Below are 26,573 nucleotides of genomic sequence, written 5' to 3'. Positions count from 1 at the left end.
TTTTTTTTTTTTTTTTTTTTTTTTTTTTTTTTTTTTTTTTTCATCACCACAAATGATCCGAACTTTGAAGATTGAAATTTGGAAAGGCTGGAACTGGCTGCAGGAATGAACTAAATGATTCTATTATTCTAAATGGAAGACAGAATTTATGAAGTCTGAGAGAGGGTGAAAGCAAGAAAAAAAGCAAGCAAGGAAGTATTTGCTTCCTGATCTGAAAACTGAAAAACTCTGTCATCTTCTATGATCTTCATACCCTACTTTGTACAGACTCAGTGTTCCTGATGTGTCATGAGGGTTGCTACAGAGTTTTGATGTTGGGTAAGTCTTCAGTTAAAAGAAATCCTAAAGATGGACCATAGCTTGGCTAGTGTGCGAGAAATGTGCAAGAATTTGCCAGTATTGACAAAGAAATGGGGCAATGGGAGACTCCTAAATGAAGTCAATGAAGTCAGGGAGCAGACACCAAATGGAGATACTGGTGAAGAGGCTGAACAGAGATTGCTGACTGGGATGGTAGCATCAGAGCAGATGCAGATTTGTAGATGATGCAGATTGGTGGTGCATGTATTAATGAGGGGAAGACTGTCACTGCACAGGTTGCTCCCTGAGAAGCGTGGAACTCTTTGTTACTGATGTAGGTCAGTACTTCAGTGCCAGGAGTGCATGCAGGCTCTGAGAAGAATGTACAAGTCTTGAAGCATAAGTAATTTAGCATGAGATTGTGGAGCTGCTGCGCAGAAAAAGCGCAGGCCTGATGTGTGTGAACAGTGGAGTAGTAAGAGTGCGAGTACCAGTGCTGTGCCAGTGCCAGGGAACTCCAGTACTGGTGAAATACTGAGAGAGTGGGAGGGGACAAAAAAAAAAAAGACACAGTTTGCAGTTGTCCAACTGTGGGAGGCACAGAGACCTCCTAAAGGAATTATTCTGCTCAGTTGTGTGTGAAAGGCTAATGAATGACAAATTTAAAGTGTGCAGATTTTTTGATGCAAACAACTTATATACATATACTGAGTATTAAAGAGTAGTAGAAGCAGGCATGTCAAGAACCAGAGGATGGAAAAAGGATAGTAGATGAATTAAATGAAGTTGCATATTTTTAGCCAAGAAGTTGTTCTCAAAGCATAGTATTTCCCTGGGTGCTGCCTAGTCAAATATGGTTGACTGGGTATTATAAAAAAGTACCAGGGTGAAATGTCTGTGATGCAAAGGTGGTCATCCTAGCTGACGTAATTCTTTCTAGCCTTAACTCGCTAGCTGAAAACTTTATATGGATGGCATAATGGTTTTCAGCTTGCTCCAACTGTAGAAGGGTGCATTTGCATTTTGACTTCAATGAGGAAATTCAGGTTGGCTTTAGGATTGCTGAGAGTAGGTAATTAGTACTTAATGCAGTTTATTAGTTTTTCTCACGTGCAACAAAGCACGCCTAATGTAAAGCCAGCCAAGTGAATCAGCAGCAGACCTGGATCCCAGGCTTAGGTAGATGTTTTCTTGAGAGAAACTCATCTGTCCCCTGAAAACCAGCGTGTTTTCCACTCTTAGGAAATGCTAACACATGTTATCATTTCCTAACTCTGGAAATCTGAAGGTGGCAATGTAAATTAAGGCCAGAAAGTCACAAAACTGTTCACTGAGAACCATGAGATCCTGAGAAATTTTGTGCATGTGCACACACCCCCATAGATTTTATATATGCTGTGTATATCCATACATACATTTACACATTTATAAATACATATATTAAACCAAACAACAACAAAACAGGGGTTTTGCCATACAACTTCTATGTGAATCTAAGAAAAAGCTTTTGTAAGGCAAGTGTTTCTCTTCAGTCATAGAACACTGTGCTCAGCACTGGCAGCAGCAGTTTATCTGAACTACAGTACTGGCTTCTATTACTGGGGACCTCTTGGGATTTTGGTATCTCTCCTGTTTGTTAGAAGACTTAAAGGTCAGAACAGCGAACGTGTTGATCTTCTGTTTACCATGCTTTCAATCCCAAGTATCTCCTTGCAGCACTGCAGTCACTTAAAATAGTTTGCCTAAATACAAAAGATTAGTACTTACCCTCTGGTTTTCGTATTTTCTCATTAAATTAAGAAATCTCTTAATGCCAATTAAGAGATAGTCACTTCTACAATATTTGAGGTAGCATAACTGCAACTCTTTTGCACATAAGTAACCTTATAGAAAAATGGGACTTTTCGGGTACTTCTGGCTTTTATTTTATGTGTTTGGCATATATGCTGCTGCTGTGTAGTACCAGGAAGACGAGTATAGGAATGCTTGAGTGAATTTTTTTAAGGAACTGAACGAATCACATCAATCTGTCAAGGAATTTCGATAGCTGATTCTAAACAGTAGCTAATAATGTGTATGAAACACTGAGAATTCATGTTTGAAGTTTTGTTGTTGGTTGTTTTTTTTTTTTTTTTTCTTAAAGTGATTTATTTATTTGTTTTGAATGTCTCCTTTCATAGTGACTGATGCTGAACAAATCGCTGCAGGTGGATTCAGCTCCAGTCATCCTTCCAATGTGCCAGTAGCATTGGGATTGCATCATACAAATTGATGTTATGGGAAATAAATCAACAGGCTTGAATCAAGTGGCTGCTGTTACTCTCTGGCACTGTGGTGAAAGAAGGAGGTTAATTTGTGAGCTCTGGAAGACACTGCCCATGTCCTAGGTGGTGTCACCTGTCTGTGACCCATGTGGCTTACTGTCTGGCAAAAAAAAAAAAAAAAGTTTATCTTACTTGAATAAGTTTCCCATTGCGTTATAGTGAAGCTCAAGAGCTTAGCATCTGTGGAAAGGATTTGCAGTGAGCTGCAGTGCTCTGACCCAGAAGCTGTGCTGCTTGGGAGTCAGATGCTAAATGAGTGGGGAAAAGTCTTCTTCCCAGCTTGGGAAAAAAAGAAGTCACAGCTGATGAGAGAGAGGCCACTGCCTGTCATTATCTATCACAGGGTGGGAATGGTGTTATGTGAGAAAGTTGTAGCCAAATGTCTCTGATCTACTTCTCCCTACCAGCGTGTGAATTAATTTTATGAGTAGAGAACGTTGGTGATCAGCTTCTGTAGAGAAAGATTTGGACTTCATCATGAAGAGATGATTCTGCCTGGGTTAAAATAAAGGTTTTGTGGACACAGAGGCGGAATGGCCTGAGGTGTCTGCTGTGTGCTTCATCACCCTTGACCTGTTGTTAGCTGTACCTGGACTTTTACCCTTTAATTGTTGAGTTGTGCTCGGTTACGCTTGCCTTCATCCAGTCCTTCTTCCTTTCTAGGCAGCCCAACTTTGTTTCACAAGGTATTTCTGGCATCTTGTTACTATGGTGGTTCCATGCTGTTAGGCATAAAAGTGCAAATATCACGTTAGTTTATTTGGAGAGGAATTTTTATGAGATTATTGCCCTCAGCTGCTCACAGCTTGGTCTCAGGTTTTCACAGTAACCTGATCTGTGCAGTTATGATCTTTTTCATTAGTAACATAGGAGCTTTGGAAATAAAAACCAAAGGAGTACATATGTGTCTAGTATTTTTAGAAGATATTTGTAAGGAAAAAAAAATAACAAAAAAATAATGCATTCAGCTTTCATGGTATCTGCATGATGGTGTCATGCAGTATTTTGTTCATCTTTGGTATTTTTCAGTCTTGTAGCTTTGTCCTTCTTGGAGGACTTGAAACAAAAATGCATTTACTATGGGGCTTAATGTTACTCTGTTTGATTTTGTTCATGTAGTCAATGTTTTATGATAATCTGTTATCTAATAAGCTAGCTCTACCTCTTTTCTTTGGGCTATCCAGAACAGGTTCAGGAATTAACCTGTTTGTAACTGTGTTAACTAGTCACCGTATTCCAGGAATCTCAACTGATGTTTAGGAAACAGTAATGTTAACTAAAAATATTTCTCAGAGAGGAACAAATACTTTTCCAGGTATATCAAGATAGTGCATAGCTTTGATATCAAAGTATGCTACCTGTGTCTCTGTTTTATGTACAACTTCAGAGATAAAGCTGTTCTATAGATATTTTATTTTTTGTGAAACACTGGACTTCTGTTTAACCATGTGCACTACATCAAGTCAGGTTTTTTGTTATTTCAGCTGCTTCAGTTTGATAGCCTTTGGAGAGTTGTTTCTACTTCCTGGGATTTCTTAGACTTTTTGTATTTTCTTTTTTCAATACATGAAAATGTCGTATGTAAGTACTGGTCCAGCCTAGTACTGTCAGTGTGAACGTGTAGAAGAGGGTTACCAAAATGTGCTTTCTGAGGGATTAACTTGTGAACTTAATTGTAAAGTCTCCCACTACACTTGGGAACAAGCTTAATTCTTTCTGCCTCCACAGTGACATGCAGATGTGTTGTGTTCTCTTTTTATCCCTGGTGATATTCTGCCTTCATGGGATTTTTCACAGAGCATTTGTAGGCTTCTTGGGATGAAGGTTTCTCATTGCTGGTGTGATGGCTTTGAGTTCCAGTTCCTGCTGCATGGTATTTTTCTCCAAACAGCTACCAGATGGATTAATGTGTGCATTCATCTAATGTGTTTGTATTCCAAGGGATTATGTTAAGAGAAATGCATGTCAGGGTATGGGCAGCAATCTTTACTTCACTGTAGCTAAAACATACCCACACATAAGGAATAGATGAAGCTTTGCTTCCATGGAAGGTCTTGGGCAGCAAAATCTGATCCTTACAAAAACATGTCAGGAATCTTTATTGGCAATGTGTAGTTTCTGGAGTCAATATTAAATATGCATTTGGCACCTTTGGGTAGTATTTTTCAAAGAGATTTGTTATTTTCTTAGCAGGTTGAAGTTGAAGTTTATCGAAGAGATTCCAAGAAGCTTCCTGGGCTGGGAGATCCTGACATTGACTGGGAAGAGAGTGTCTACTTGAACCTCATTCTACAGAAGGTAACAGTGATGCTTACTTAATTTTCACATGTTGTTAATGGTGCAAAGGTTTAAGGGAAAGCTTTAGTCTGTCCACATTCCTCTCTACTATTGGGAGGATTTGAACATTTCTGGAAAATGGAAACGAAACGTGTTTTTTGCTTTTGTTAGAGTCTGAATGAACAAAACCAGGAATAATTGTTCTTATCTAGTAGAGTCATAAGAGCTTTCTTCAAAATCTTTGAATGTATCCAGTAAAGCTGAGCTGAATATTATCTGAAAGCTCTGCAGAATGGAAGGCTTTGTCAAGTATAACAGTTTTTGAGTGTGAATAACTATTTGACCAGCAGTGGTTTCGTTAGTTTGCAGTACAGCTGACAGAGGGAACTGCTTAATGAAACCGCAATGGGATTTTTCTGCTGTATACATCAGAGCTTTATTAAGCCTTTTCTTTCTGTTGGTGGAAAGATGAAACTAGCACATCCTATTTTTTTTTTTTTTTTAAATTATCTTGTGTTGTTCAGTTACTGTGTGTCATGTTGTTGCTTTGAGAAGGTGAATGCTGTTGGAGTCTTTCCAGATCTCTGAGAAGTTTTGTTGATTATGGTTTTAAAATGAGGCTGCTGCCTCATTGCGCACATCCTGGAGAATAAATTTTTTATTCTCTCCCCCTCTTTCTCCCCTTCCTCCCAGAACTCAAATTGCAGAAGTTCACTGCAAAGAGTGTTTTCTGTATGTATTTGGTGTTGATTTAAAACATAATCTGTCAGAAGCACTACAGTCAGAATTTGGAGATGCTGCTAGAGCTGAACACTGCTGTCCAGAGCTGTTGCACATGCACCTTCTAAGTGTTCTTGGGTTGTTTGGCAGGCTGCATCAATGCATTCTGATCTTTTTCATTTTTGCTTATTGTTTTCATTATGCCCCTTTTGAAAGGAGGAAATATTTTCCATTTCTACTGTAAAGTGTTCTGTGTGTTATACTCATTCTCCACTTGACCAGTTGGCTTTAGTGTTAAACAATACTGACAGATGTTTCTTTACCCATAGGTTGTGCAGTCTAGCAAGCATCTTCATAGAAGATTTTTTCAGCGTTGCTGAGTTAGCCCACAAATTTATGTTTTTTTATTATCAAGAAAACTGTAGGGGTTTCAGGATGATAAAGAGAATAGCAATACCAAAACATTTTACTACTTAGCCAGAGAGCTGAAAGAGATGAAGATGGAATGTGTTCTGCTATGTACACTTTATTTTTCCAACTTTAAAACTTCATTTTTCTATCTGGTGTCCTTGTTTTAGCTGGATTATGTGGTGACATGTGCTGTGTGCACACGCTCCGATGGAGGAGATATTCACATTCACAAAAAGAAATCTCAGGTGAGATTACCCTATTCTTACTGTGGATAAGAGGTTGGCATCCAGTATTTGCTAATCCTAAAAATTGTATCAACACCAGCACAGCAGTTCTCATGCTGTGCTGTCACAGGTTCATCCTTCTGAAACAGCTCAGGTCTGCCTGCTGATAAATCTTACCAGTCTGCTAAATGTGGGATCTAAATGTGCTTTATAGCCCATCTCAAAAAGCCATAAAGACCTCTCTGCACTCTCAAGATTTGTATCTTTGCTTAGTGGATCCGCAAAAAGTGAGCTGAGAGGAGTATGTCTGACTGTTAGGGTGAAATCAGAGGTTCACCCAGTTTGTACAAGTCATGAGTTTTTAAAAAAAAAATCCTGCAGGATACATTTGTGATGTAGCTATATTAAACAGTAGGCAATTTACTGATTAGCATCTTATCTTTTTATTGCTTTTTATGCAGTTCTTATTTTCTTCCTTAAATTGCTTATTCCTTACATCAGTCCACAGAGGACTTTCATCACTGATGTGTGCAGCATACAGTTAATCCAGGGTTTAACGTAAGGGAGGAGACTGAATGATAAGCATGAAGTGGATGGGAATAAGAAACCCTAGACTTTTTCACCCATTTTTACAGCAGTTCTTGCAATACTTTTTCCTGGTTGACAGAAATTCTACTCTGAAAGGTTTCTGTTGCATAAACTGTTTGTCCCAGAGATTTCAACTTCTTTTGTTCTCTCAGCTGCTTGTGTGGCTTTAGCTAAAATAAGTCAGTGTTTTAAAATCCTTTAACCAGTTTTACTTCATTGAAATAAATTGTTTTGCCTACAAAGAAAACTAGCACTGCTGATTATTTTATTTACAATTTGCACGTTGGGCACAAAAATCCCTCCTAGTTTAAGGAGGGATCCCTAGTCAATGTTGTAACGTGATGCTGTTAAGGCAACAAGTCTTTTATTTCTCATTACTGTTTCTGCTGTATACAAGTTCAGATTTCACCCTGAGTTAACTTCTGCAAAATTCTTTTGAGAAAAACAAATCTGTAAATATTGAGCGTGCCTTTGAAAACTAGGAAGATGAGAATAAGAGGCCTGCCCAAAGCACTTGGGCAATGTTCTGTGGAAGAGTGAGGTTTTCTCTTCCTCATTTCTTGAGGCTCATAATATGAGGCTGCTTACAAATTTTGCTTTGTTTCTTCCTATCTAGGAGAAACTAGGAACATTAAAATTTACCTGGACATCCTAATATTGTGAAGCTGTTGTATAGGGAGAGGAGAAAGGGCAGTTCTGTGTACTGTAGAAAGCATGTTTGCATTAGGACGTTATATTGAAACATGCATGAATCAACTTCTTAAGATCTATATTACTGTTCTGATTGTTGTGGCTTTAGAAAGTATATATTATGGGTTTTTTGTTTTGTTTTGTTTTTTTCTTTACATTGTATGGCATAGGAACGAAGATGCCTTGAAGATGTCCTTGTTTCAGGCATCAGTCCAAGAAGCAGCAGAATTTCTTTTTAGTAATCTATGTGTAAAACATGTATTTGGTTGAATGGCTTGGAATAAGGATGTCCCAAGCTTGACAGCTTGGGTGAATTCAGATCTTTTAGCCCATGGTGAATGCGTTGAGGAAACTTGGTGTGTTTCTTTAATTCAAAGCTTTGTAAACAGAAGTGGAAGCAAAGAAAGCTACTTAGTATAAATTTGTCTCCTTTTCAAGCTGTTTGTAGTCCTGTTGGACTGCTGAAATCTAAAGCTGTCAGCTTTTTAAATGTTAGTAGTTTTGGAGAGGAAATGAACAAAGAGGGGATGAGGAATTGCTTCAGAGGGGGAAGACTACTACAGGAAGCACGGTGGCGAGGGAAAGAAACAGAAGCGGAAGGTAGGGATGAGAAATTGAGTTCTTGTCTTCTTGAGAGCCCTCATGTCTCATTACTGAGTAATACTGGTCTTATTGTGAGACTGAGCAAACAACAACATTCATTGTACAGTGTCAGGTCAGCAGCTTCACAGTAACTCTCTTGCTGTGTTTGTGATTTTGCATTACAGCAGACTGCATTAACTTAACGACAACTCAGGATGGTTTTTGGTTAATGAAAAGCATTGCCATAGAATCACAGAATCACAGAGACACCAAGGTTGGAAAAGACCTACAAGATCATCCAGTCCAACCACCCACCCATCACCAATAGTTCTCACTAAACCATGTCCCTTAACACAAAATCCAAACGTTCCTTGAACACCTCCAGGGTCGGTGACTCTACCACCTCCCTGGGCAGCCCATTCCAGTGCCTGACCACTCTTTCAGAAAAGAAGTATTTCCTAACAACCAGCCTAAATCTCCTCTGGTGCAGCTCAAAGCCATTCCCTCTACTTCTGTCACCAGTTACACGAGAGAAGAGGCCGACCCCAGCTCACTACAACCTCCCTTCAGGTAGTTGTACAGAGCAATGAGGTCTCCCCTGAGCCTCCTCTTCTCCAGGCTGAACATTCCCAGCTCCTTCAGCAGCTCCTCATAAGCCCTGTGCTCCTGACCCCTCACCAGCTTTGTCGCCCTTTTTTGAATCTGCTCCAGGGCCTCAATGTCTTTCTTGCAGTGAGGGGCCCAAAACTGGACACAGTACTTGAGGTGCCAAAGCTGAGTACAGGGGGACAATCACTTCCCTGCTCCTGCTGGCAATGCTGTTTCTGATGCAAGCCTGAGAGGTTGGTGAGAGCTCAGATGTGTACAGAAACATCTACCGTGAATTAATTGATTGTTTGCACATGAAAACTCATGAATTTCATGAGTGGAAGGTTCTGTCATTATTGTAAGGTGAGCTTTGCTTTCAGGATGTCCAACCTAAGTGCAGGTGCTGGCTGATTGTGCAGTGTTGACCATGGTGTTTAGGCATTGCTTGCCTGGAAATTGATGTGCCTGTTCCTGGGCACATTTAACTGAGAAGATGTAATTTTCTTTTTCAATATCTTTCTCAGCAAGTGTTTGCATCTCCTAGTAAACACCCAATGGATAGCAAAGGAGAAGAGTCAAAGATCAGCTATCCCAACATATTCTTCATGATTGACAGTTTTGAAGAGGTGAGTTACTTGCTGCAGTGGGGTTTTGTCCTATACTGGTCTAATATCCTAAGGAGTTGTTTTCTGGCACTTTTGAAGAAATACTTTTGGCTATTTGAATATTGTGCAAGTCATGGTTATTATGTATAGTATACATAGTGTGCGTGTGTGTGTGTATATATGCACTATATATATGAGATCTTCCTCATTATTTAATATCTCTGAAATCTGGATTTAGAGCTTTGGTGTAAGTCTTTTATGAAGGATTGAAGCAAGAGAGGATGATTTTAAGAAATGCCTATCCTAATGCATGATGTGCAGTGAGTACTGTCTAGAGTCTGTGATCTTTGGAAAGGCTGGGATGGAGCCTGCAGATTCCTTGCATTTTCCCATTGACATTGAATCTGCATTAGACATAAGGAGAGGGAATCTGAAAGTATTTGAACTTCGACAGCTGCAATTTTGCTTTAAGTGTTTTGTCTTGCATCATCCAGGTTTTCAGTGACATGACTGTGGGAGAAGGAGAAATGGTCTGTGTGGAGCTGGTGGCCAGTGACAAAAGCAACACTTTCCAAGGGGTGATTTTCCAGGGATCCATCCGCTATGAAGCACTCAAGAAGGTCTATGACAACAGGGTAAGGTGATCTGAACAACAATGTCTTGTAGCAGTGATGTTAACCATAGTTTTGGTACTGAGATTGTTGGCTTTTTGTCCTGTTAGATCATCTTCATCATAATTTATCCTGTTTGGCTTTGAAAGCTGCTCCATAGTTGGTGCTTTTTGTCTCAGATGGCTGAAGTTTCTCAGATCAGGATATATTAGTCTTGTGTTTGCCAAAAGGAGTAAAGCTGGTAAGCGTGGCAGCATGTGACACCAAAATAGATGTGAATAGCACAGTTCTGGGAGCCCTTCCATTTTTCTGAAACCTCGTGAGTTTTTCTACTTACCTGTGAAAAGGCATGTTTTACAGGGAGATCTTGAACTCTGATATCTGTTATATTTAAAATGTTTCTGTACACAAGTACAGAGGACACTACGCTGAGTTTCATTCCTGCTAAATAAGTTTTCATTGTTTTTGGATAGGAATTTGAAATGCCATCTCTCCCAGCTTCAGTACTTAGTTTTGAAGTTGGGAGGTGACAAGCGCCAATAAATTTCACCAAAGATTTGCTGCGAAGACAGTACTGAAGGATTAAAAAGAAAAGAAAGCCAATCAGTACCCACTGTGACTGTAAACTTCTTTACTTTTCTTTGTTTTTACCCCTTTCAATAGAGATTCTGAACAATTTCTCTTCTCCTAATTTGAAACGAGAGTTGTTTTGTAGTTTTTCTTCCAAAGAACATGAAACTAAAGTTCTCTCTGTCCTGCTATCATCTTATTGTCTGAAATTATCAGCAGATGAGACTGCAGAGTCTCTAAGGACTAAATAAGAAAGTCTTGCAGCAGAGAGACAGCATTTGATGTGTTAGTGTCGTGTTATAGCTGAGGAATTGGCCATGTTGACTTTGCTTGACCATGCTGCAGTTCTATTCGATGAAAAATGGAATGGTTTGTTTTAATATTTGATTACAGGTAAAGGTAAGTCTTCTGACTTCTTTGTATTGTCAGAAGAAAGCAGCAGTAAGCTATGTGTATTTTGAAGGTTACTGGGGTTTCAGTTGTCTGCTTTAATTCTTAGTGCAGTATGGATTGTTATATTATGAACAAACTTGGCTCCTTAAGGGGCTAAAGTGCTGAAAGTTGTGATAAACCGCTGAAGTTTGTGGATAGATCCTTCTTATTTTACTTGACTAAACCCTGACCATTTTCATATTGTTCTGTTCTCTCTTCCATTTCTCGGTTCAGTTTTTGGTTCAGTTGTGTTGAGTGGAAACAGAACCCTTCTCTCTGCCATGAGTTCAAAAGCTGTCAGGGTTTGGTGGCAGGTGATGTTGTCGTGCAGGTGTTAATTGTGCATCAGGACTGTCATTACGCTTTGTGCTTGACAATGTGAATATAAAAATGTCAGAATTATGCTTCCCGTAAGGTAGGCACACAAGCCCATTCTGCTCAAGTTTAGTTGTCTGTGATGTTTTGACTCAAGCAAACATTCCTGCACGCCTGTGAGGAGCTGTGCGTGTGCCTGTCTGTGTTCCAATGTGCCATGGTGTGTTGGTTTGGGAAAAGACTTGTTATCTCAATGTGTCATTGGATAACTCTGCTTTTGGGATAGCTGAAGGAGTTGATTCTTCTCTGAGCCACTGTTCTTGTATCTGTAACATTGCTTTCCCTTTAGAATTTGCTTCATATTGGGGCTTAAAATGCTTCCTAAGAATCAAGATATTAACCATTATTCGCAAGGTTTTTACTTGTACTTAAATAAAATCATATTTTGTATCTGGGAATTAAATTGTGTGTATTTCTTTCTTATCTCATGCACTGTAGGTGAGTGTTGCAGCAAAGATGGCTCAAAGAATGTCCTTTGGCTTTTATAAATATAACAACATGGAGTTTGTCCGAATGAAAGGGCCCCAAGGGAAAGGACATGCAGAGATGGCAGTGAGTAGAGTTCCTACTGGCGACACTTCACCTTATGGAACAGAAGAAGATTCGAATCCAGACTCCCCAGTTCATGAGAGAGTAAGTAGGCTGAGGTTAAGCATATGTTTTACTTCAAAGTCAGTTGAGGGACTAAAGCTGGAATTGTCTGACATGATGGTTCTGAAATTAGTTTTGCATGTGTGTATTTTGAATATATTCAATGTATCACAGAATCACGGAATGGCCTGGGTTGAAAAGTACCTCAAAGACCATCGAGTTTCAACCCTCCTGCTATGTGCAGGGTCTAGTGGTTACTAGGCCATGCTGCCCAGAGCCAGGTCCAGCCTGGCTTTGAATGCCTCCAGGGATGGGGCATCCACAACCTCCTTGGGCATCCTGTTCCAGTGTGTCACCACCCTCTGAGTGACAAGCTTCCTCCTAATATCCAGCCTTAAGCCTCCCTTGTCTTTGTTTAAAACCATTTCTCCTTGTCCTATCACTATCAACCCATCTAAACAGATGTTCTCCCTCCTATTTATACACTCCCCATGTGCAGATGGATTTTAGTCACAGTTTTCCTTGAGCAAATACTGAATACAGAGAAGAATGCATGATTCATATTTCTGGAGGAGTGTTTTGTTGAAACAACAGCAGTGTTGATGATGAAAATGATGGAGCTGTCCCTTTTCTATGAAAATTAATTCAATTTCTGTACAAGATGGGGTTTACCTAGAAACATGGAATTTGTGTATGGTGTAGCTTTCTTACTAAACCTCCCAGGTAACTTTTGAGGAGTTTTATGGAGAGATTTTGCCAGCAGCAGGAAGATTGTAATATTAAAGCAAGGACTATACATCTAGATGCAGAACTGTGATTATGCATATGCTGAATTCTAAAGCAAGCACAGTAAAATACCAATGAAGTATCCAGAGATTCTGATTTGGCCCTTAATCAATCCTACACATTGTTTTTAGTAATGATATTTAAAAATTAGTTAATGGGGATTAGACAGCGTTTGCCTTCAAAATATCTGTACAGGTGTGTCCTGACCCAGGCTGTGTGATTACTGATTCCTACGTGACATCACTAAGCCTGTAGTTGATAGACCCACAGAGCTGATTTCAGATGTGCCCATGGAAGAGTATGACTTCTGGATATTTAAAAGGCCAGATGAGCAGTCACAGTGAACACATTAATTGAATGTGTGTCTTCTGTACTGTAGAGATACAGTCTGTGGAAACCATGCCTGGTGGGACTTCCTGAGCTGATAGCTACCAGGCTTCCAGTGTCTCTGTTGATGTATCGTTACTCTTTGCTAATGGTTTTGATGGCCTTTTGTCTGTTTCTGGTTTACCCTCTAGGTGTGATAAGAAATGACTATGGAATTAAAAAGAAATTGAGACAAGCATAGATTAGAGATCAAGTGCAATTATGGGAGGATCATTTGGGTGATCGAATGCCTTTTTTTTTTTTTTTTTTTAAATATATGTTAATGACAGAGGGATAACATAAGGGCTTCTTCAGTGCAACACCAGTGTGGTTTAGCTATCATTCTCCACTGCATATCACTTCCCTCCATATTTACAAGGACAAATACAAGCAGTATCAGATCTCATTTTAGGAAACGTTACGGGATTGTTAAATCAACAGTGTGAGAAAGGAAGGCTGAGATGAAAGAAATTATTTCTATAGATAAATAATACACGTACAGTTGAGCATTGATTGGGCTTTTGTGTCATGTTCTTGGGTTAGGTAATTAGTTAGGTTAGGCCTGGTGACCCTGCTTCACAGTGACGTTTACGGTGATCTCATGTGGCATCCATTTAACCTGGGAAACAACTACCTTGTGCTTACCAAGGAAATGATGATGCACAGTTTTATGTTCACTACGTACGTTCTTAGCTTATTAAGTCTTCTGCATTTCAACACGCAAAAATAAGATTGACATTGTTGGTGCCTAAATAAGTTATTAATCCTTTGTGATTATAAATTTTGGTGTAAAGTGATCACATGACAGCTCTGAAGAGAAAGGGTTTTTTCATTATTTTATTTTTCACATGACAGTTAAGGGTGCTGATGCATCAAAATATCTTATTTCGATGAGCAGCTTGAAGCTGAGGTGACTCTGCAGTTGACATTCTCTGACCACTGTGCTAAAACTTGCAGCTAGATGCCAGTTGTGATTTAGTTTTAAATGTGACTGCCTTGTGGCACATTTCAGACTAAAACGTTCTATGCTTCTAATAAGACATGAGCAAAATTTTCTCCAGCATTTCTTCTATTCTCTTTCAGCTCACGTCTTTCAGCACACCACCAACCCCAGAACGCAACAATCGCCCATCCTTTTTCTCCCCATCTCTTAAGAGAAAAGTGCCCCGAAATCGAATTGCTGAGATGAAAAAATCCCACTCAGCGAATGACAGTGAGGAGTTCTTCAGAGATGATGATGGCGGAGGTGAGACAAGTAACATCAGCTAAACAGACTTTCAGAGAGAAGGGAAAAACACATCTGTGGAAAGGGATCCCAATGCTGGATTTTTCAAAAGGTTTGCAGCATGAAAAACACAGCTCCACGGAAAGTCCAACTCTGGTGCCACTCCAAAACTGGGTTCACAGATTTAGCATCTATATGAAGGCGGAAAACCAATTTGTCTCCATGTTTAATTATGTAAAGGCTACAGTGTAGATCAGTTACTATGTAGTATGATGGGAAAAGCAGCTTTCCCATGTGGAGTCCTGCTGTCCCAATTTTTTTTTCCTGGAGGCTGCAGAAGATAGGCTGGGGTTCAAAGCTTTTATCCAGCAGCTTTCCATCCAGGTGATGGTGCCTGCTCAGTATACTAGGTCTGATCCTAGAATGGTAATGGTCATAATGATGAACATTCTTATTATTTTCATTTTCAATTCCTTTAAAAATGTTTGAGTGGAAAAATGACTGATTTTTCCAAACATTTTATAGCATGCAAATATTAGAGCATACGTATAAAATATTGAGATGTGTGCTTTTGTTTACAGTTGTGGATGTTTTGACCTTACTGTTCCTGGGCCTTATTTTAAAATACATGTATATAGCTTTTAAAATGAGTATTTTAAAGGCTTATGCTAGGAAGTTTAATTTACTCTAGAATGGGCTTTCCGAAAGAAGCAATACCTACATTAGATTTCTTAATAAATTGTAGAAACCTGAATGTCTTACCAGTGTTTAATCAGGCACTGCAGTAATGAAATTTCATTATTGTTATTACTTTTTATTTTTTTTTTTTTTACACAGAAGGGAAAAATTTGACCTTATTTCACCCCTTTCACCCCAAGTTGGGATTATTGTAGGGAAATTCTGCTATCTCTTGGCCTTGTTGGTGGAGAATAACTGGCTTGTTTGAAGGTCAGTAGTGTTCTGGATCTGCTGCTGCAGATCTGACCCCAGTACAGACAGACCTGATGTGCACATGAACAGCCCGAGAGACTTCACTTGATTTTGCTGTGTGCAAGCATGACACAGCAGGAGAGTTGATCCTATTATAGCTACCAGAATTAGGTCATTCTGACCTGATCACTGTGATGCTGTTGACGTAGTTCTAATATGTGGGAAGAGGGAATAGACTGGCCATATGTATTTATAGGGAAAGAAATCAACATTTTCTAATCCTGTTATGTGCTGCTGCTTTTTTCTTTGGTAAGGCCTCTGGTTGATCAGAAGCTATTTTTTAAGCAAGTGCTGCTCAGAACTTGGATCAGACTGGTTCAGGAATATGTTTGCTTCATGTGCTTTTTAGTGCTGTGGGTTAGGGCTAAGTTCAACAGAGGAATGGAGAGTACACTTAAGAACACTGGGAAGATGTAACTCATGCATTTGTGTTTATAGCTATAAAAATCTTTAGCTTACAGGAGTTTCAGTATTTTTTTTGTTTTAAATTATATTTGTGGATCTCTAAACTAACTTTAGGGGAAACTAACTTTGGCAGAAGGATCCCTGGTTTGGTTTGGGGAATGCACGGAGACCACAGTGAAATTGCTTACTAATACTGACTCTCCCTGCATCTTGTAAATTACAATATTTTTCATAAGATGGAATTTTGTTTCTGTTACACTTCAACATGAACAACTACTTTGTAAGGATATTCTATTATTTTATATGTGAAGGAGGGCTTGCATAGGATTTTGCCTGTGCAGGTTCTTCCCTCCTCCTCCCTTTCTAGCTGGCCTATTAGTGGATGATGGTTTACTGCTGCCGCCAGCTGTTGCTGTAGTTCATTAGCTTCAATGTAAATAGTGAGTCCTGTATTGGGCATGTTCTAACTAATTTAAAAATAAGTGGCATGCCTGTGTGATTCACCTCTTGAAGGTGAACAGTTGGGTTTCCTTTCTTTTCTTTGGCTTTCACAAGCTTTCTTTGAGTCTTACAGTGAATTACAGAAAGTACAGTCGCTTTTAAAATTTGCTGTCTTCTACCTTTACAGATCTGCACAATGCAACAAATCTGAGGTCACGTTCCTTATCTGGAACAGGACGGTCTCTGGTGGGCTCGTGGCTGAAACTGAACAGAACAGATGAAAATTTTCTACTCTATGCACACTTAACTTACATCACTTTGCCATTGCATCGAATTTTAACAGGTGAATTTTAAGATGCATTACCTATAAACAGAATTGTTTGGTTCTCCCAGGTTGCCCCTGTGTTGTGGGATTTTACTACTAAGATAGAGGAACAAGCTTTTTTATGAAAGGAAATGTAGCAACAAACCCCGTTTGCTGACTGTAGCAGCAAATCAGTGTGAACAAGCAGAATGGTGTCAAATTGTTCTCAGGCTTTGAGCTGATTTTCCCTTGTGAGGATTCAAACAAGATGGTAGTTTTTACTTCCGGAGGAATGTTAGTGGCTTTAATACTGAGATATAAAGTTCATCTACTTCCTGAATGCAAGGCAATTCATTCTGTGCCTGTCTACTGAGCAATAGATGTATACGGCAGAGACCTCTGACTGAAAGGGCTATGGAAAGGTAGCTTCGGAATTTAGTGACCTCCTCTGCCAATGCTGAGTCCTAGATTTGTTTTCTAATTGAGTTTCTTGGATTGATCCGGGAGTCCACAGTGCCTGTAAGTCTTCTAGGCACCCAATTTCTTTAATGGGACTAAATGATTTTTTTGTGTGTCACACCATGAACAATCAGTCCTGTGTTGATGGTCTAGCGCTGCCAATTACTATATTGATGATAGTCAAGTCTATGTTTGCTCAGGATTTTCAGAGTGCATTTGCAACCCAGAAGGCCAGCTGTATCCTGGGCTTCATCAGAAGAGGTGTGGCCATCAGGATGAGGGAGGTGATTATCTGTGCCCTCATGAAGCCCCATCTGGAGTGCTGCAATCCAGGCCTGGGACCCCCAGCACAGGGAGGATGCAGAGCTATTGAAGCAGGTCCAGAGAAGGGTTATTAGAAAGGTTACAGAGAGCTGGAGGATTTATCTCTCCTGGGAAGATGAATTGAGGGAGCTGATCTTGTTCAGGCTGGAGAAGAGAAGGCTCTAGGGAGACATCATCGTGGTCCTTCCAGTTCCTGAAAGAAGCTTGTAAGCAGGAAGGGGAGCAACTTTTTACATGGCCTAATAGTGATAGGACAAGGGGAAATGGCTTTAAATTAAAAGGAGGAACATTTAATTTGGGTGTTAGGAAAAAGTTCTTCACTCAGAGGGCGGTGATGCACAAGTTGCCCAGAGAGGCTGTGGATGCGCCATCCCTGGAAGTGTTTAAGGCCAGGTTGAATGGGGCCCTGAGCAGCCTGAGCTGGTGGGTGGCAACCCTGCCCACAGTAGAAGGGTTGGAGCTCCATGTTCTTTAAGGTCCCATCCAACCTAAGCTATTCTATAATTCTATGACTAAGGTATCACAATCAGTTGTAGTTTTCAACCTGAAGGCAGGTAACTGAGGTTTCAATTTTTTACCCAAATAATCCTTGTATGCCTAAAATTGCAGATGAACCAAGGAAAACTATTTCAGCAGGCGTGCTAGCCTCTCTGGGATATAGCTAGCAGTATGAGGGAGCTCCTGGGACTCTGGGATACTTTAACACTATCGCTTTCTCAATTTTTTTTAAGCATTCTCTTCTCTGTAAATAAACTGTAGCTGATGAGGTAGAAAATTATACTTACAGATGCTTCTACATTATTTGCCATTTCACTGCATATAGGATAGGAGTTGATTTCAACTGAGAAGAATTTAAAAATTTCCAGTAAGAATTGATCCTCCTATAATTAAAAGTGGATTTTGATTTGTTTCAGCAAAATATATAATTATTAGTTACAACTATTGTGTTGGCATTGTTATTGCTAATTAGCTGGTGTTATCAAGCTTGCTCTCTCTCTTGCCAGAGGCATTTTAGAGTTCACACAAAATGCATTGTTCCTGTTGGCACGTAATACTTGCTCTAGTGATGGCACAAATGCCTCCATGCTCAAATATTTGCTTTTAGCTTGAATGTACTTTCTGAGACTTAATTTATTTGACATCTGGTTGCAGGAGTCGGTGCATATATCGAGACACACAGAAATAGGATGTAAAATGTCTGGGTTATAAGGCAGGATTTTAATCTGCAGTTCTTCACTGTCAGTGTTTACTTTAGCATGGCACATCAGGTAGAGCCTATTTGCAGTCCTTCGTGTAGTGAATGCATTAGTGTTGTGCTAGCTTTCCTACAGGAGGGGAGCATTACAGAGAGATGTTGATCTCCCCTGGGTAGCCTAGGGAAGCCTGTACTGCAAAATTAAAATCCTAGGGATAGGGATCAAAGTCAAAAATATCTGGACTTTGTGTATTAATAAGACTTCCTCTGCTCTGGGCCTTCTATGCCTTCATGCTAAACAACCCATCTCTCAGCCTTTCCTTGCATGTCAGAGGATCCAATCCCTTAATTGCCTTTGTGGCTCTTTACTGGATTACTCCGCTACATCTCATTTTTTTTTTTTTTTTTTAATAAGTGTGACTCAAACCCTCTGGAGCCATGGATCAGTTTTTTTTCTCACGTCACTTTCTGTGTGCAGATGTGTGTGACCTGCCTCTTAATTAAGCATGCACTCCCTTTTTCCACATTCTTTTTTTCTCCACGTCGCCTGGAAAAAGACCTAGCAGCCCAGTTTCCAGATGTTTCTACATATTTCCATGCCAACACTTTAGTTTTATTATTTGGGAAGATGACTATGATTAGACAAGTATCTTGAAGGTTAATATTCTGTCACACTTAAACGGTATAGAACTGAGGAGCCAACAAATAGGATCAGCCTTTAGAGTGCAGGAATGTAGACTTCAGGCTATAAAATAGATGAGACTGTTAAATTGCTTGTATGCACATCTTCAGAGCCAAAAGTCATCTTAAGGTTTTTGAGGATGGTGCATTTCTCCTTTCAAAAAAAAAAAAAAAATAATTGGTATATCCTTTCATGCTTAAACTTTTTTTCTTTGGAAGATTGCCACTCTCTCCATGTCGAGACACATGTTGTTTCATGCTGCTATAAGTGATATTTAGGTCAGATATATCACGTCTGTGTGATGGGACATACTTGAGACTTAGCATCTTTCAGGTAGGGAGAAATTGGATCAGACTTCATTTATAGGAAAAATTTCATGGTAGTTGTGTTTTGAATTCTGTGATGTAACAAGGGATGTATGCTGCAGTCCAGAATTGCTTGTGTGGTGGCTACTTCCAGGTCCTCCTAAGTGTGCTGTTTCTTTTTATTTCTCTCCCAGATATCCTGGAAGTGCGGCAGAAACCAATTCTGATGACATAGCAGAGAGCGGGCACAGCCTTGGAGCCTTGTTGCCAAGTGCCTAACCTCAGCAGTTTTCTGTGCTAACACTACCATCTAGTGTCAGGAACATAAACCTCCGCAGAAAAAGGGAAGTCAAAGAATACCAGCCGATCAAAAGTGCCTCTTTCTTCCTTCCTCTGCTGTCATACACCATATGCACACTTGCAGTACATCACTTGAGTGTTTCCGACTGGAAGAGGACTTTCAACAAAACAAAAGAAGGGGCTGTGTCTGAAATGTGTCATTGCTTTATGAACAGTTTATTACTATGTTTACTTTATAACTAAGGAACCAACAACATGTACAGAATGTGTTAAACTTTATATTCTTTGAAAGAAACAATTTCATAATGATGTACTAATGAGCGTTGTTCCATTGACTCTTGCCCATACTCTCCTTGTTGGATTGGCTTCCTGTGTGTGAGCGTGTGTGTGTGTTGAGACTGAAGGGATAAGATGAATTCCTGCTAAGGGAGGAAAAGGGAAAAGATGCTATAAAAACACATTGCCATTTGGTTATGTGCAGTGGGTTACGTTAGAGATTGAAAGAGGCTTAAAATGTTCCCATTTGTTCATGTGTCAGTGTTAGGACAGGAGAACTCTGCTGACAAATTCTTGTATCTACCAAAGAACAGCAACATTTTCATCCTCAAGAACCAGTGAAGAAACTGAGCCAGGGAAGAAAAGGCTAAAATGTGCTGCTATAGTAAAGCTAAGGTTCATATCTACTACTAATGCTGCTTATCTCTTTTAGCTGAGTCCATGCAAGTCACAGGCTAATGTGGAAAAACTGGAAACCTCACGTGAACTCCAGAAACTTAAAATCTTATTGATAAACAACATCCTCCTGCATGCACTGGACCATAGTACAAAAAGTTGTCCTTGTGGTAGTGTCTGTGGCCAAGGAGGGTATGAGAGCTAATTAATGTCTGGGCAGCTTTTCCAGATTCTTCTTTTCCTGGTCGCGTTCTGCTGTACTGTTACGTGCTGAAGCACAAGGAGTTTTCTTTCGAGGCAGAAGGTTTAAATGTGATCCTGCTCTGAAAAGTGACTAAAAATGTCATAGTGGGAGGTTTGAAAGTTGTGTCAGGAGCTCTCAGGAAAAACGCCTTATGTTTACAGGTAAAATGCAGCTTTCTCAAAACAGCACAACTGCTGTCCTTGACACGTGAAATCTAAGTAATGAGATGTTGAGTCTACTGCAGCTGGATTCACCACATCGATGTGGGAGCTAGCCATAGGTCACTTTATTTATAGCTGCCTAACTGGTGAAGCAAAGCGTGGGGTAGCATGTCACTTAGAGCATGAGGCACTCTGATATACGCACAAAGATCTGTAGAGAGTGGAGGTGCCATTTTTCTCACTTTTTGGACACTGAGCACCTGAACTCTAATGCTGGTGCCGTACTTACCAATATGATGTGTGCTCTGAGCCTGGGTCTTTTGTCTCCCTCAAACTCAACCTTTCCCGAAGTGCTGTGTTATTCTCTCAATAGCATCTGATGATTTAACCTGTCAGATAGAACTTTCTGCTTTTTTCCTCAGACCAAGTTCCATGGGAATAGCTCCACTTCAGCATTAAAGATAGATTAACTGTCATCCAGTCCAACGCAATGAATCCAACGTGGTAAGGTGGTCTTTTCTTGTTTGAGGCTAGACCTGAGAGCAGTCACCTTTGTCCAAAGTGATGGCATTTCTGAAACTGGCAGCGTGAGTGCATAACGGGGACATCTGACCATTTTCTGCTTGCTGCAGATGTTTTATGACAGCATTAGAAAAAAAATTTACTTTCATTGCCAGCACGGCCACTTTGCCTGTTGCAGACTGAGTTTTACTCTGTAGGAGTGTGCACTTTGTGTGAGGCTGTTCATGCTGTCTAACTTGAGGCATGTAGGTGAGATATCTGGGCAGTCTTACCAGAGAAGTGGACTCCTGAAAGAGCAACTGAAATGTTCTCTCAGGGAACTTCATAGGCAGCCCAGGTGCTTGCTTGAGATCCTGACAGTGCACCTAATGCCAGACAGCTCAAATACTCTCCTTCCTTATGTCCATGCCAAGAGGTCTTCAGCTAGGAGGCCTGTCCTACTCAGAAGCCTCTGAAGATGTTTCGTATTCTGCATTTTCATATTGGATTGAAAGGCAGTGCTGTTTCTTTCAAATAAACACTAGGGAGGGAAGGGAGAGAGGGTTAGTATTTGTACTGCTGCTGATAATTGATGACAGTTTGGTCAAACAGAAACAATGAACACTGATTGCAACCTGAGTGGTAGGTGCTTGAGTACTGCCTAGTCAAAAGTAACTTTTAATGCATTTTGATACCAGTGTGTTAAGTTTGGACAGCTTGATTTCATGTGGTCTGAAAGACTTGAGCAGAACTTGCATAAGATTTTAGGCAAATGGCAAATGAGGAAAGATTCTGAAGTAGCAGAAAGGCAATGTTAGAGAAAGGACAGTGCAAACCTCAAGTCTGCTAAGCAAGAAGTAGTGTTTGCTTTGTTATGTGTATGTGGATGAATCTGATGTCTGGTTTTTGAAGGGCTGAATGTGAAAGTCCTGTAGAAGAGTTAATTGATGTATTTTATCCTGCTAGCAGATGTGCAGTATATGCATTGAAGACTCAACTTTTTTAGTACAAAAGGGCTACAGGTATGCCCAGATGGATATTGCTGGTAAACAGAGATCAAAAAATGTATTGAATGTCTGATACTTTTGGGAGCAAACTAGATTTACTCCGTTCTCAACTATTCAATCTTTAAACAACTGATTTACAGTTCTTGTGTGTGATGAATTTCCTTACTTTGTTATCAGGTGAGAGGGGGAAAAGTTATGTATTTTATTTTGCTTTTAAGTAATCCCTAAAAATTTGTAATGTATAATCCTCATACAGACACACTGACAGGGAAGATGATACAAGTTTTGTCTGGGTCAGGGTGGCACAGCTGGGCTTTTAGCTTGCTATTGCACTATACCAAAAAGAAAAGGGAATGTTAGTTAGAAACCTCTCACCCTTTTATTTTGGGGGGGAGGAAGCACTAAGCCAATAGATTTGGGCCTGTGTTGGCCACTTAAATTGCGGATAAATGATCTGGAATGTTCTGCATGCTGTAAGGACTGCAGCCATATATGGCTGTTGATGTCCTGACTGTTATAGTGCGGCGGTTTTCATTGTATTTATGTTGATGCTTGACAACAGCTCTATCTGAGAGGGCAGCACTGTAAACGAACTGGTGTTGCTTTGCAGAATCGTTTTATTTATTTACAGAATCTCACCATCCCTCAATACCCAGTTAGCTTCCCTCATCCTGTCCATTCACTCTCTCTGGGGACCTGAGGCTTACCGCTTCAACTCTTCACTGATGTTGCGTTTGACGTCTGACAATATACAAGGTTGTATATTTTTTCAGCCTGCACAGATTTTTCACTCTTATAAATCTAGCATGTAGAAAGCCTTTGAGTTGTAAAGAAAGCTCTTAAATTACTTGTTTTACATTAGCAGATTATTGCTTTGCCTTAGAGACCACAGTGTATGTAAAATCACATTCTCTTAGTGCCAGCCAGCGCAGGATGGGATCCAAGTCTCCTTTGAAAAGAAGCCATTTCTAGAAATTCAACAGATCTTTCAGCTGTCTTGGCAAATCCAGTTTGTGTAGGTTCACGTTCCTTCTTTTTTGTTCTCCTAGGCTTTGTTGTTTACAAGGCTTGAGCATGTTGGGATGTGAATCCGTGTTACCCAATTTTCCATTTCTGGGCACAGTGTGCTTTCCTGGAAAGAGCGTTGTTTGCAAGAGTGATTTTTCAGCATACAGTGTTTAGCCTGAAGTGTGTTATTTTACCATGTTTTAATTTAACAGTTGGGTCCTTGGTTTTGCAAACAGATTTCTTCTGGCAGACCCTCATGTGCAGAGTCCTGTGCTAGTCACTGAGGTTCTCAATAGACATGAAGTCTGCATAAAGAGTCTACATGTTTAAACTATTCAGCTGTTTCTTGCCAATCAAGAATGTTTCACTTCCCAGATGATTGCTTGCCCTGTAGTCTAAAGCTTCCCCTTATTAAAGATGTAAAATCTTTAAAAGTGCCTAAGTCCTGTCGTTACCCAATGAGGTTTAAGAATGAATTTTTATTTACGAACAGAATATGCTTAAATTCTGTGTGGTGTATAGCAGTGTCAAGAAATAAGTTTATAGTTCTTGGAAGAGCTCTCCATCTCCTACAGACTCGCCCTTCCTGTTAGGTTCTCATCGTCTTCAGAAGTCATGGCTGAAAGCTCTGGAAAATTGAAATCTTGCAATCAGAGCAGTTGGATGTCTGTGAATGCCTTATCTTGTCCTGTGTGGTATGACTGAAAGTGTATGGCGTTGGTATGTAACAAAAATTCTGTGTCAAAAATAGGTGCAGTAGAATCCAGTGAAAGGCATTGTTAAATAAGTAGCTTTTACACCAAACGTTATGAAACAGTATTTTACACCAGAACTTAGGTGTTTGGATGCTTGGTCAAGAAAATGTAAGGCTGCAAGAAGGTTACAGTGTTGAATGTTCTGTGTGTGTGTGTTTGTATATATATATATAAATACTCTCAGCTTAATTTTATCAAACAAACGCGTTGCATGGTTTGTTTTTTGCCTCATTGATCATCAGTGTTGATTAAAAGATGCTGGGTTGGAAATCTTGCTGGTACTGTATTGAGCCCTAGAAACAAAGTGCAAGGAGAACCTTTGTGCACCAAAAACAGAGTTGATTTTGCATATGGCAGCAGCAAAGAAGGTGTTGGACCCTGCAGCCAATAAACAGACCTCTTAAACGACCGTGAACCTTTAAGTGTTTTCTCTCAACCATGTCTGCTGTTTTTTGAGTTTGAATGTATTCTTTACTGGTAGCACTCTGTGGCACTTCTAACAAGTAATACTTGCCAAATAGACACCTGTGAGAAAAGATAGCCTATTTACTCTTCATTTTTATTCCGCTTTGGGCAAAGCCTAACTTAACTCTGCTTGCTGAATCACATTGTATGAAGGGAAGGAGGGTTCAAATCACTGCTCCCAAATCTGTTTTAAACGTCTGAGTTCTCCATTAGGTAGACACAATAAAAGCAAAATTAAACAAGCAAAAAAAAAAAAAAAAAAAAAAAGCCCCAACAACGAATCAAAAACCAAACAATAGAAAATCAGTTCTTCTAAACAGTTGTTTTCTTTTAAACTAAGCCAGGGTAGCTGGCTTAGGCTTAGGCTTGACTAGAGTTTAATACTGGTTGGCTACAGGGATTCCTTCCTGATAAGTTTAGGAAGAGCTTCAATATGGGCCTATACAGTATTGTTAAAATTGTTCTTTAGCTCTTACTTGCTTTTGCTATCTTAAGTTGCACTTCATGACATTGAGTCATTTTTTTATTTGAAGAATTACAAGGCACTGCATCTTGCCTCTCTAGCTGACTTTTGTGACTAATGTTTCATAGTAGGCAGCTTCAGGGGGTAGGATTCTGCATAAAAACAGTTAAAATGAAACACAAACCAGTTATAAATTTAAGGTGGTAGCACTGATGCAAACTTTAATTTATATGCAAATCAGTGTGTTCATCAACACCTGATGCCACGAAGAAATAGAGTGCCTGCACTAAGTCTGGACGTGTTGCTTTGCTCTTGAAGATGGGGAGGTTGGTAGAGCCCACTCCTCTATCCCTGCATTTCCCTGCAAGTCTGGCGTTATACTGTGGTTGTTGAGGGGAGAAAAAAAAGAAAAAAAAAAAAAGAAAAAAAAAAAAGAAAAAAAAAAAAGATAGATGATCAAGGAACAAGAAGGGGTGTTGTTCAAGCTTGGTTCCCCATGAGAAATTCTGAATTCCATACTTCCTGTTAAGTATATCCATAGATAACCTGTTCATCTTCTCCGTATGTACCAGGCATAGATGATAATTCACTGCAATCATTCTGACTTCATTTTAATGGTAAGAGAACACTTGATTTTGTAAATTGTCAGTGGTGTTATATTTGGTATGTGACCTATGGTTTTCTCTTCGGTATTGGATATTTGCTTTTTACAGTGGAGAAACCGTCTGCAGGTTTTCTGTGAGACTGTACTCAACAGGATTGCCGTTGCAGGTCAGAGGAATGTGTGAAATGCCCACTGGTTTAGGTGGAATTCAAAAACCATAACTGAAACAAAATCTTATGTCATTTATGATGGAAGATAGCAAATCAGAGTCAGAAACTTCTACATGCAGTTAATTACCCGAGCTTGTGAATTCTGGTGTCTTCAAAGCTTGTGCTGATTTCCGGAGATGACCAGTTTCTGCACGACCTCTCAGTTGGAGATTGTCCCTAATTGTAATTCCCACAAAACTGGTGGCAGTGAATACTTATTTTGATTATAATGCTTACTGATATTCAGGATGTTTGGGTACGAATAGAAGGGTTTGTATCTTCTATCTTTGAAAAATGAACAGCATGTTTTATCTGAGCAGAATCCTGCCAGAAACTTGGAAAGGTGTATCAGTGACTGTCAAATAGTGTAATTTTCTTCTAGCTGTATTCTTATGTTGTGGCATCACCATCCTTCTGTTGGCTCTCATGTGCTCTGTTTTGTGCAGCTCCATACCATAACTTGTGGAGTGGTGTAGAGCTTATAATCCACTCGCCACCTACTGAATAGCCAAGGAAGTTTGTTGCTCTTCTGTCTGACCTTTTTCACAGTTTCAAATGTTGTGTCATCTGGAAGGCTGTGTTACTCAAAACTGCTCAATTGGCTGTTGCTCTTACTTTGGCTTTCAGTTTGTCTTTAGCACTAGAATGATTAGAACCCATAATCTGTCTGGGGATGTGTTGTTTGTATTGCGATAAAGTTTACTTGTCTGCTTCACTTGTTTTAATAGCATGCAGTGTGTGCGTAGCCTTTAGCTTGGGCTTAACGTGCTTTTTGGGTGGATCTGTTCTTCTGTATGACTCAGTTGTGTGGCCA

General features: G+C 39.8%; 1 protein-coding gene across 2 annotated transcripts in view; it reads left to right on the top strand.

The window, feature by feature from the left end:
* KIAA0930 (KIAA0930 ortholog) overlaps nt 1-24,427 on the top strand; it is a 67,484-nt gene extending 43,057 nt beyond the window's left edge. Inside the window, exons 3-10 of one of the 2 annotated variants that reach the window (XM_042835058.1) lie at nt 4,815-4,922; nt 6,200-6,277; nt 9,229-9,330; nt 9,804-9,944; nt 11,736-11,930; nt 14,124-14,286; nt 16,289-16,444; nt 19,565-24,427. In XM_042835058.1, the coding sequence (XP_042690992.1) occupies nt 4,815-4,922; nt 6,200-6,277; nt 9,229-9,330; nt 9,804-9,944; nt 11,736-11,930; nt 14,124-14,286; nt 16,289-16,444; nt 19,565-19,605 (984 nt within the window). In that variant the 3' untranslated portion in view covers nt 19,606-24,427. The remainder of the gene's footprint in view (nt 1-4,814; nt 4,923-6,199; nt 6,278-9,228; nt 9,331-9,803; nt 9,945-11,735; nt 11,931-14,123; nt 14,287-16,288; nt 16,445-19,564) is intronic. The other variant, XM_042835059.1, reaches the window with a different exon arrangement.
* Nucleotides 24,428-26,573: the final 2,146 nt, after the last annotated feature.

The sequence above is a fragment of the Centrocercus urophasianus genome, unplaced genomic scaffold (genome assembly GCF_019232065.1).
Source record: "Centrocercus urophasianus isolate 14NV4802_14NV808 unplaced genomic scaffold, USGS_Curo_1.0 seq_5, whole genome shotgun sequence".
In the NCBI taxonomy this organism is placed as follows: Eukaryota; Metazoa; Chordata; class Aves; order Galliformes; family Phasianidae; genus Centrocercus; species Centrocercus urophasianus.
The sequence above is the reverse complement of the archived record's forward strand: the minus strand, read 5'-3'. Positions and strand labels throughout refer to the sequence as shown.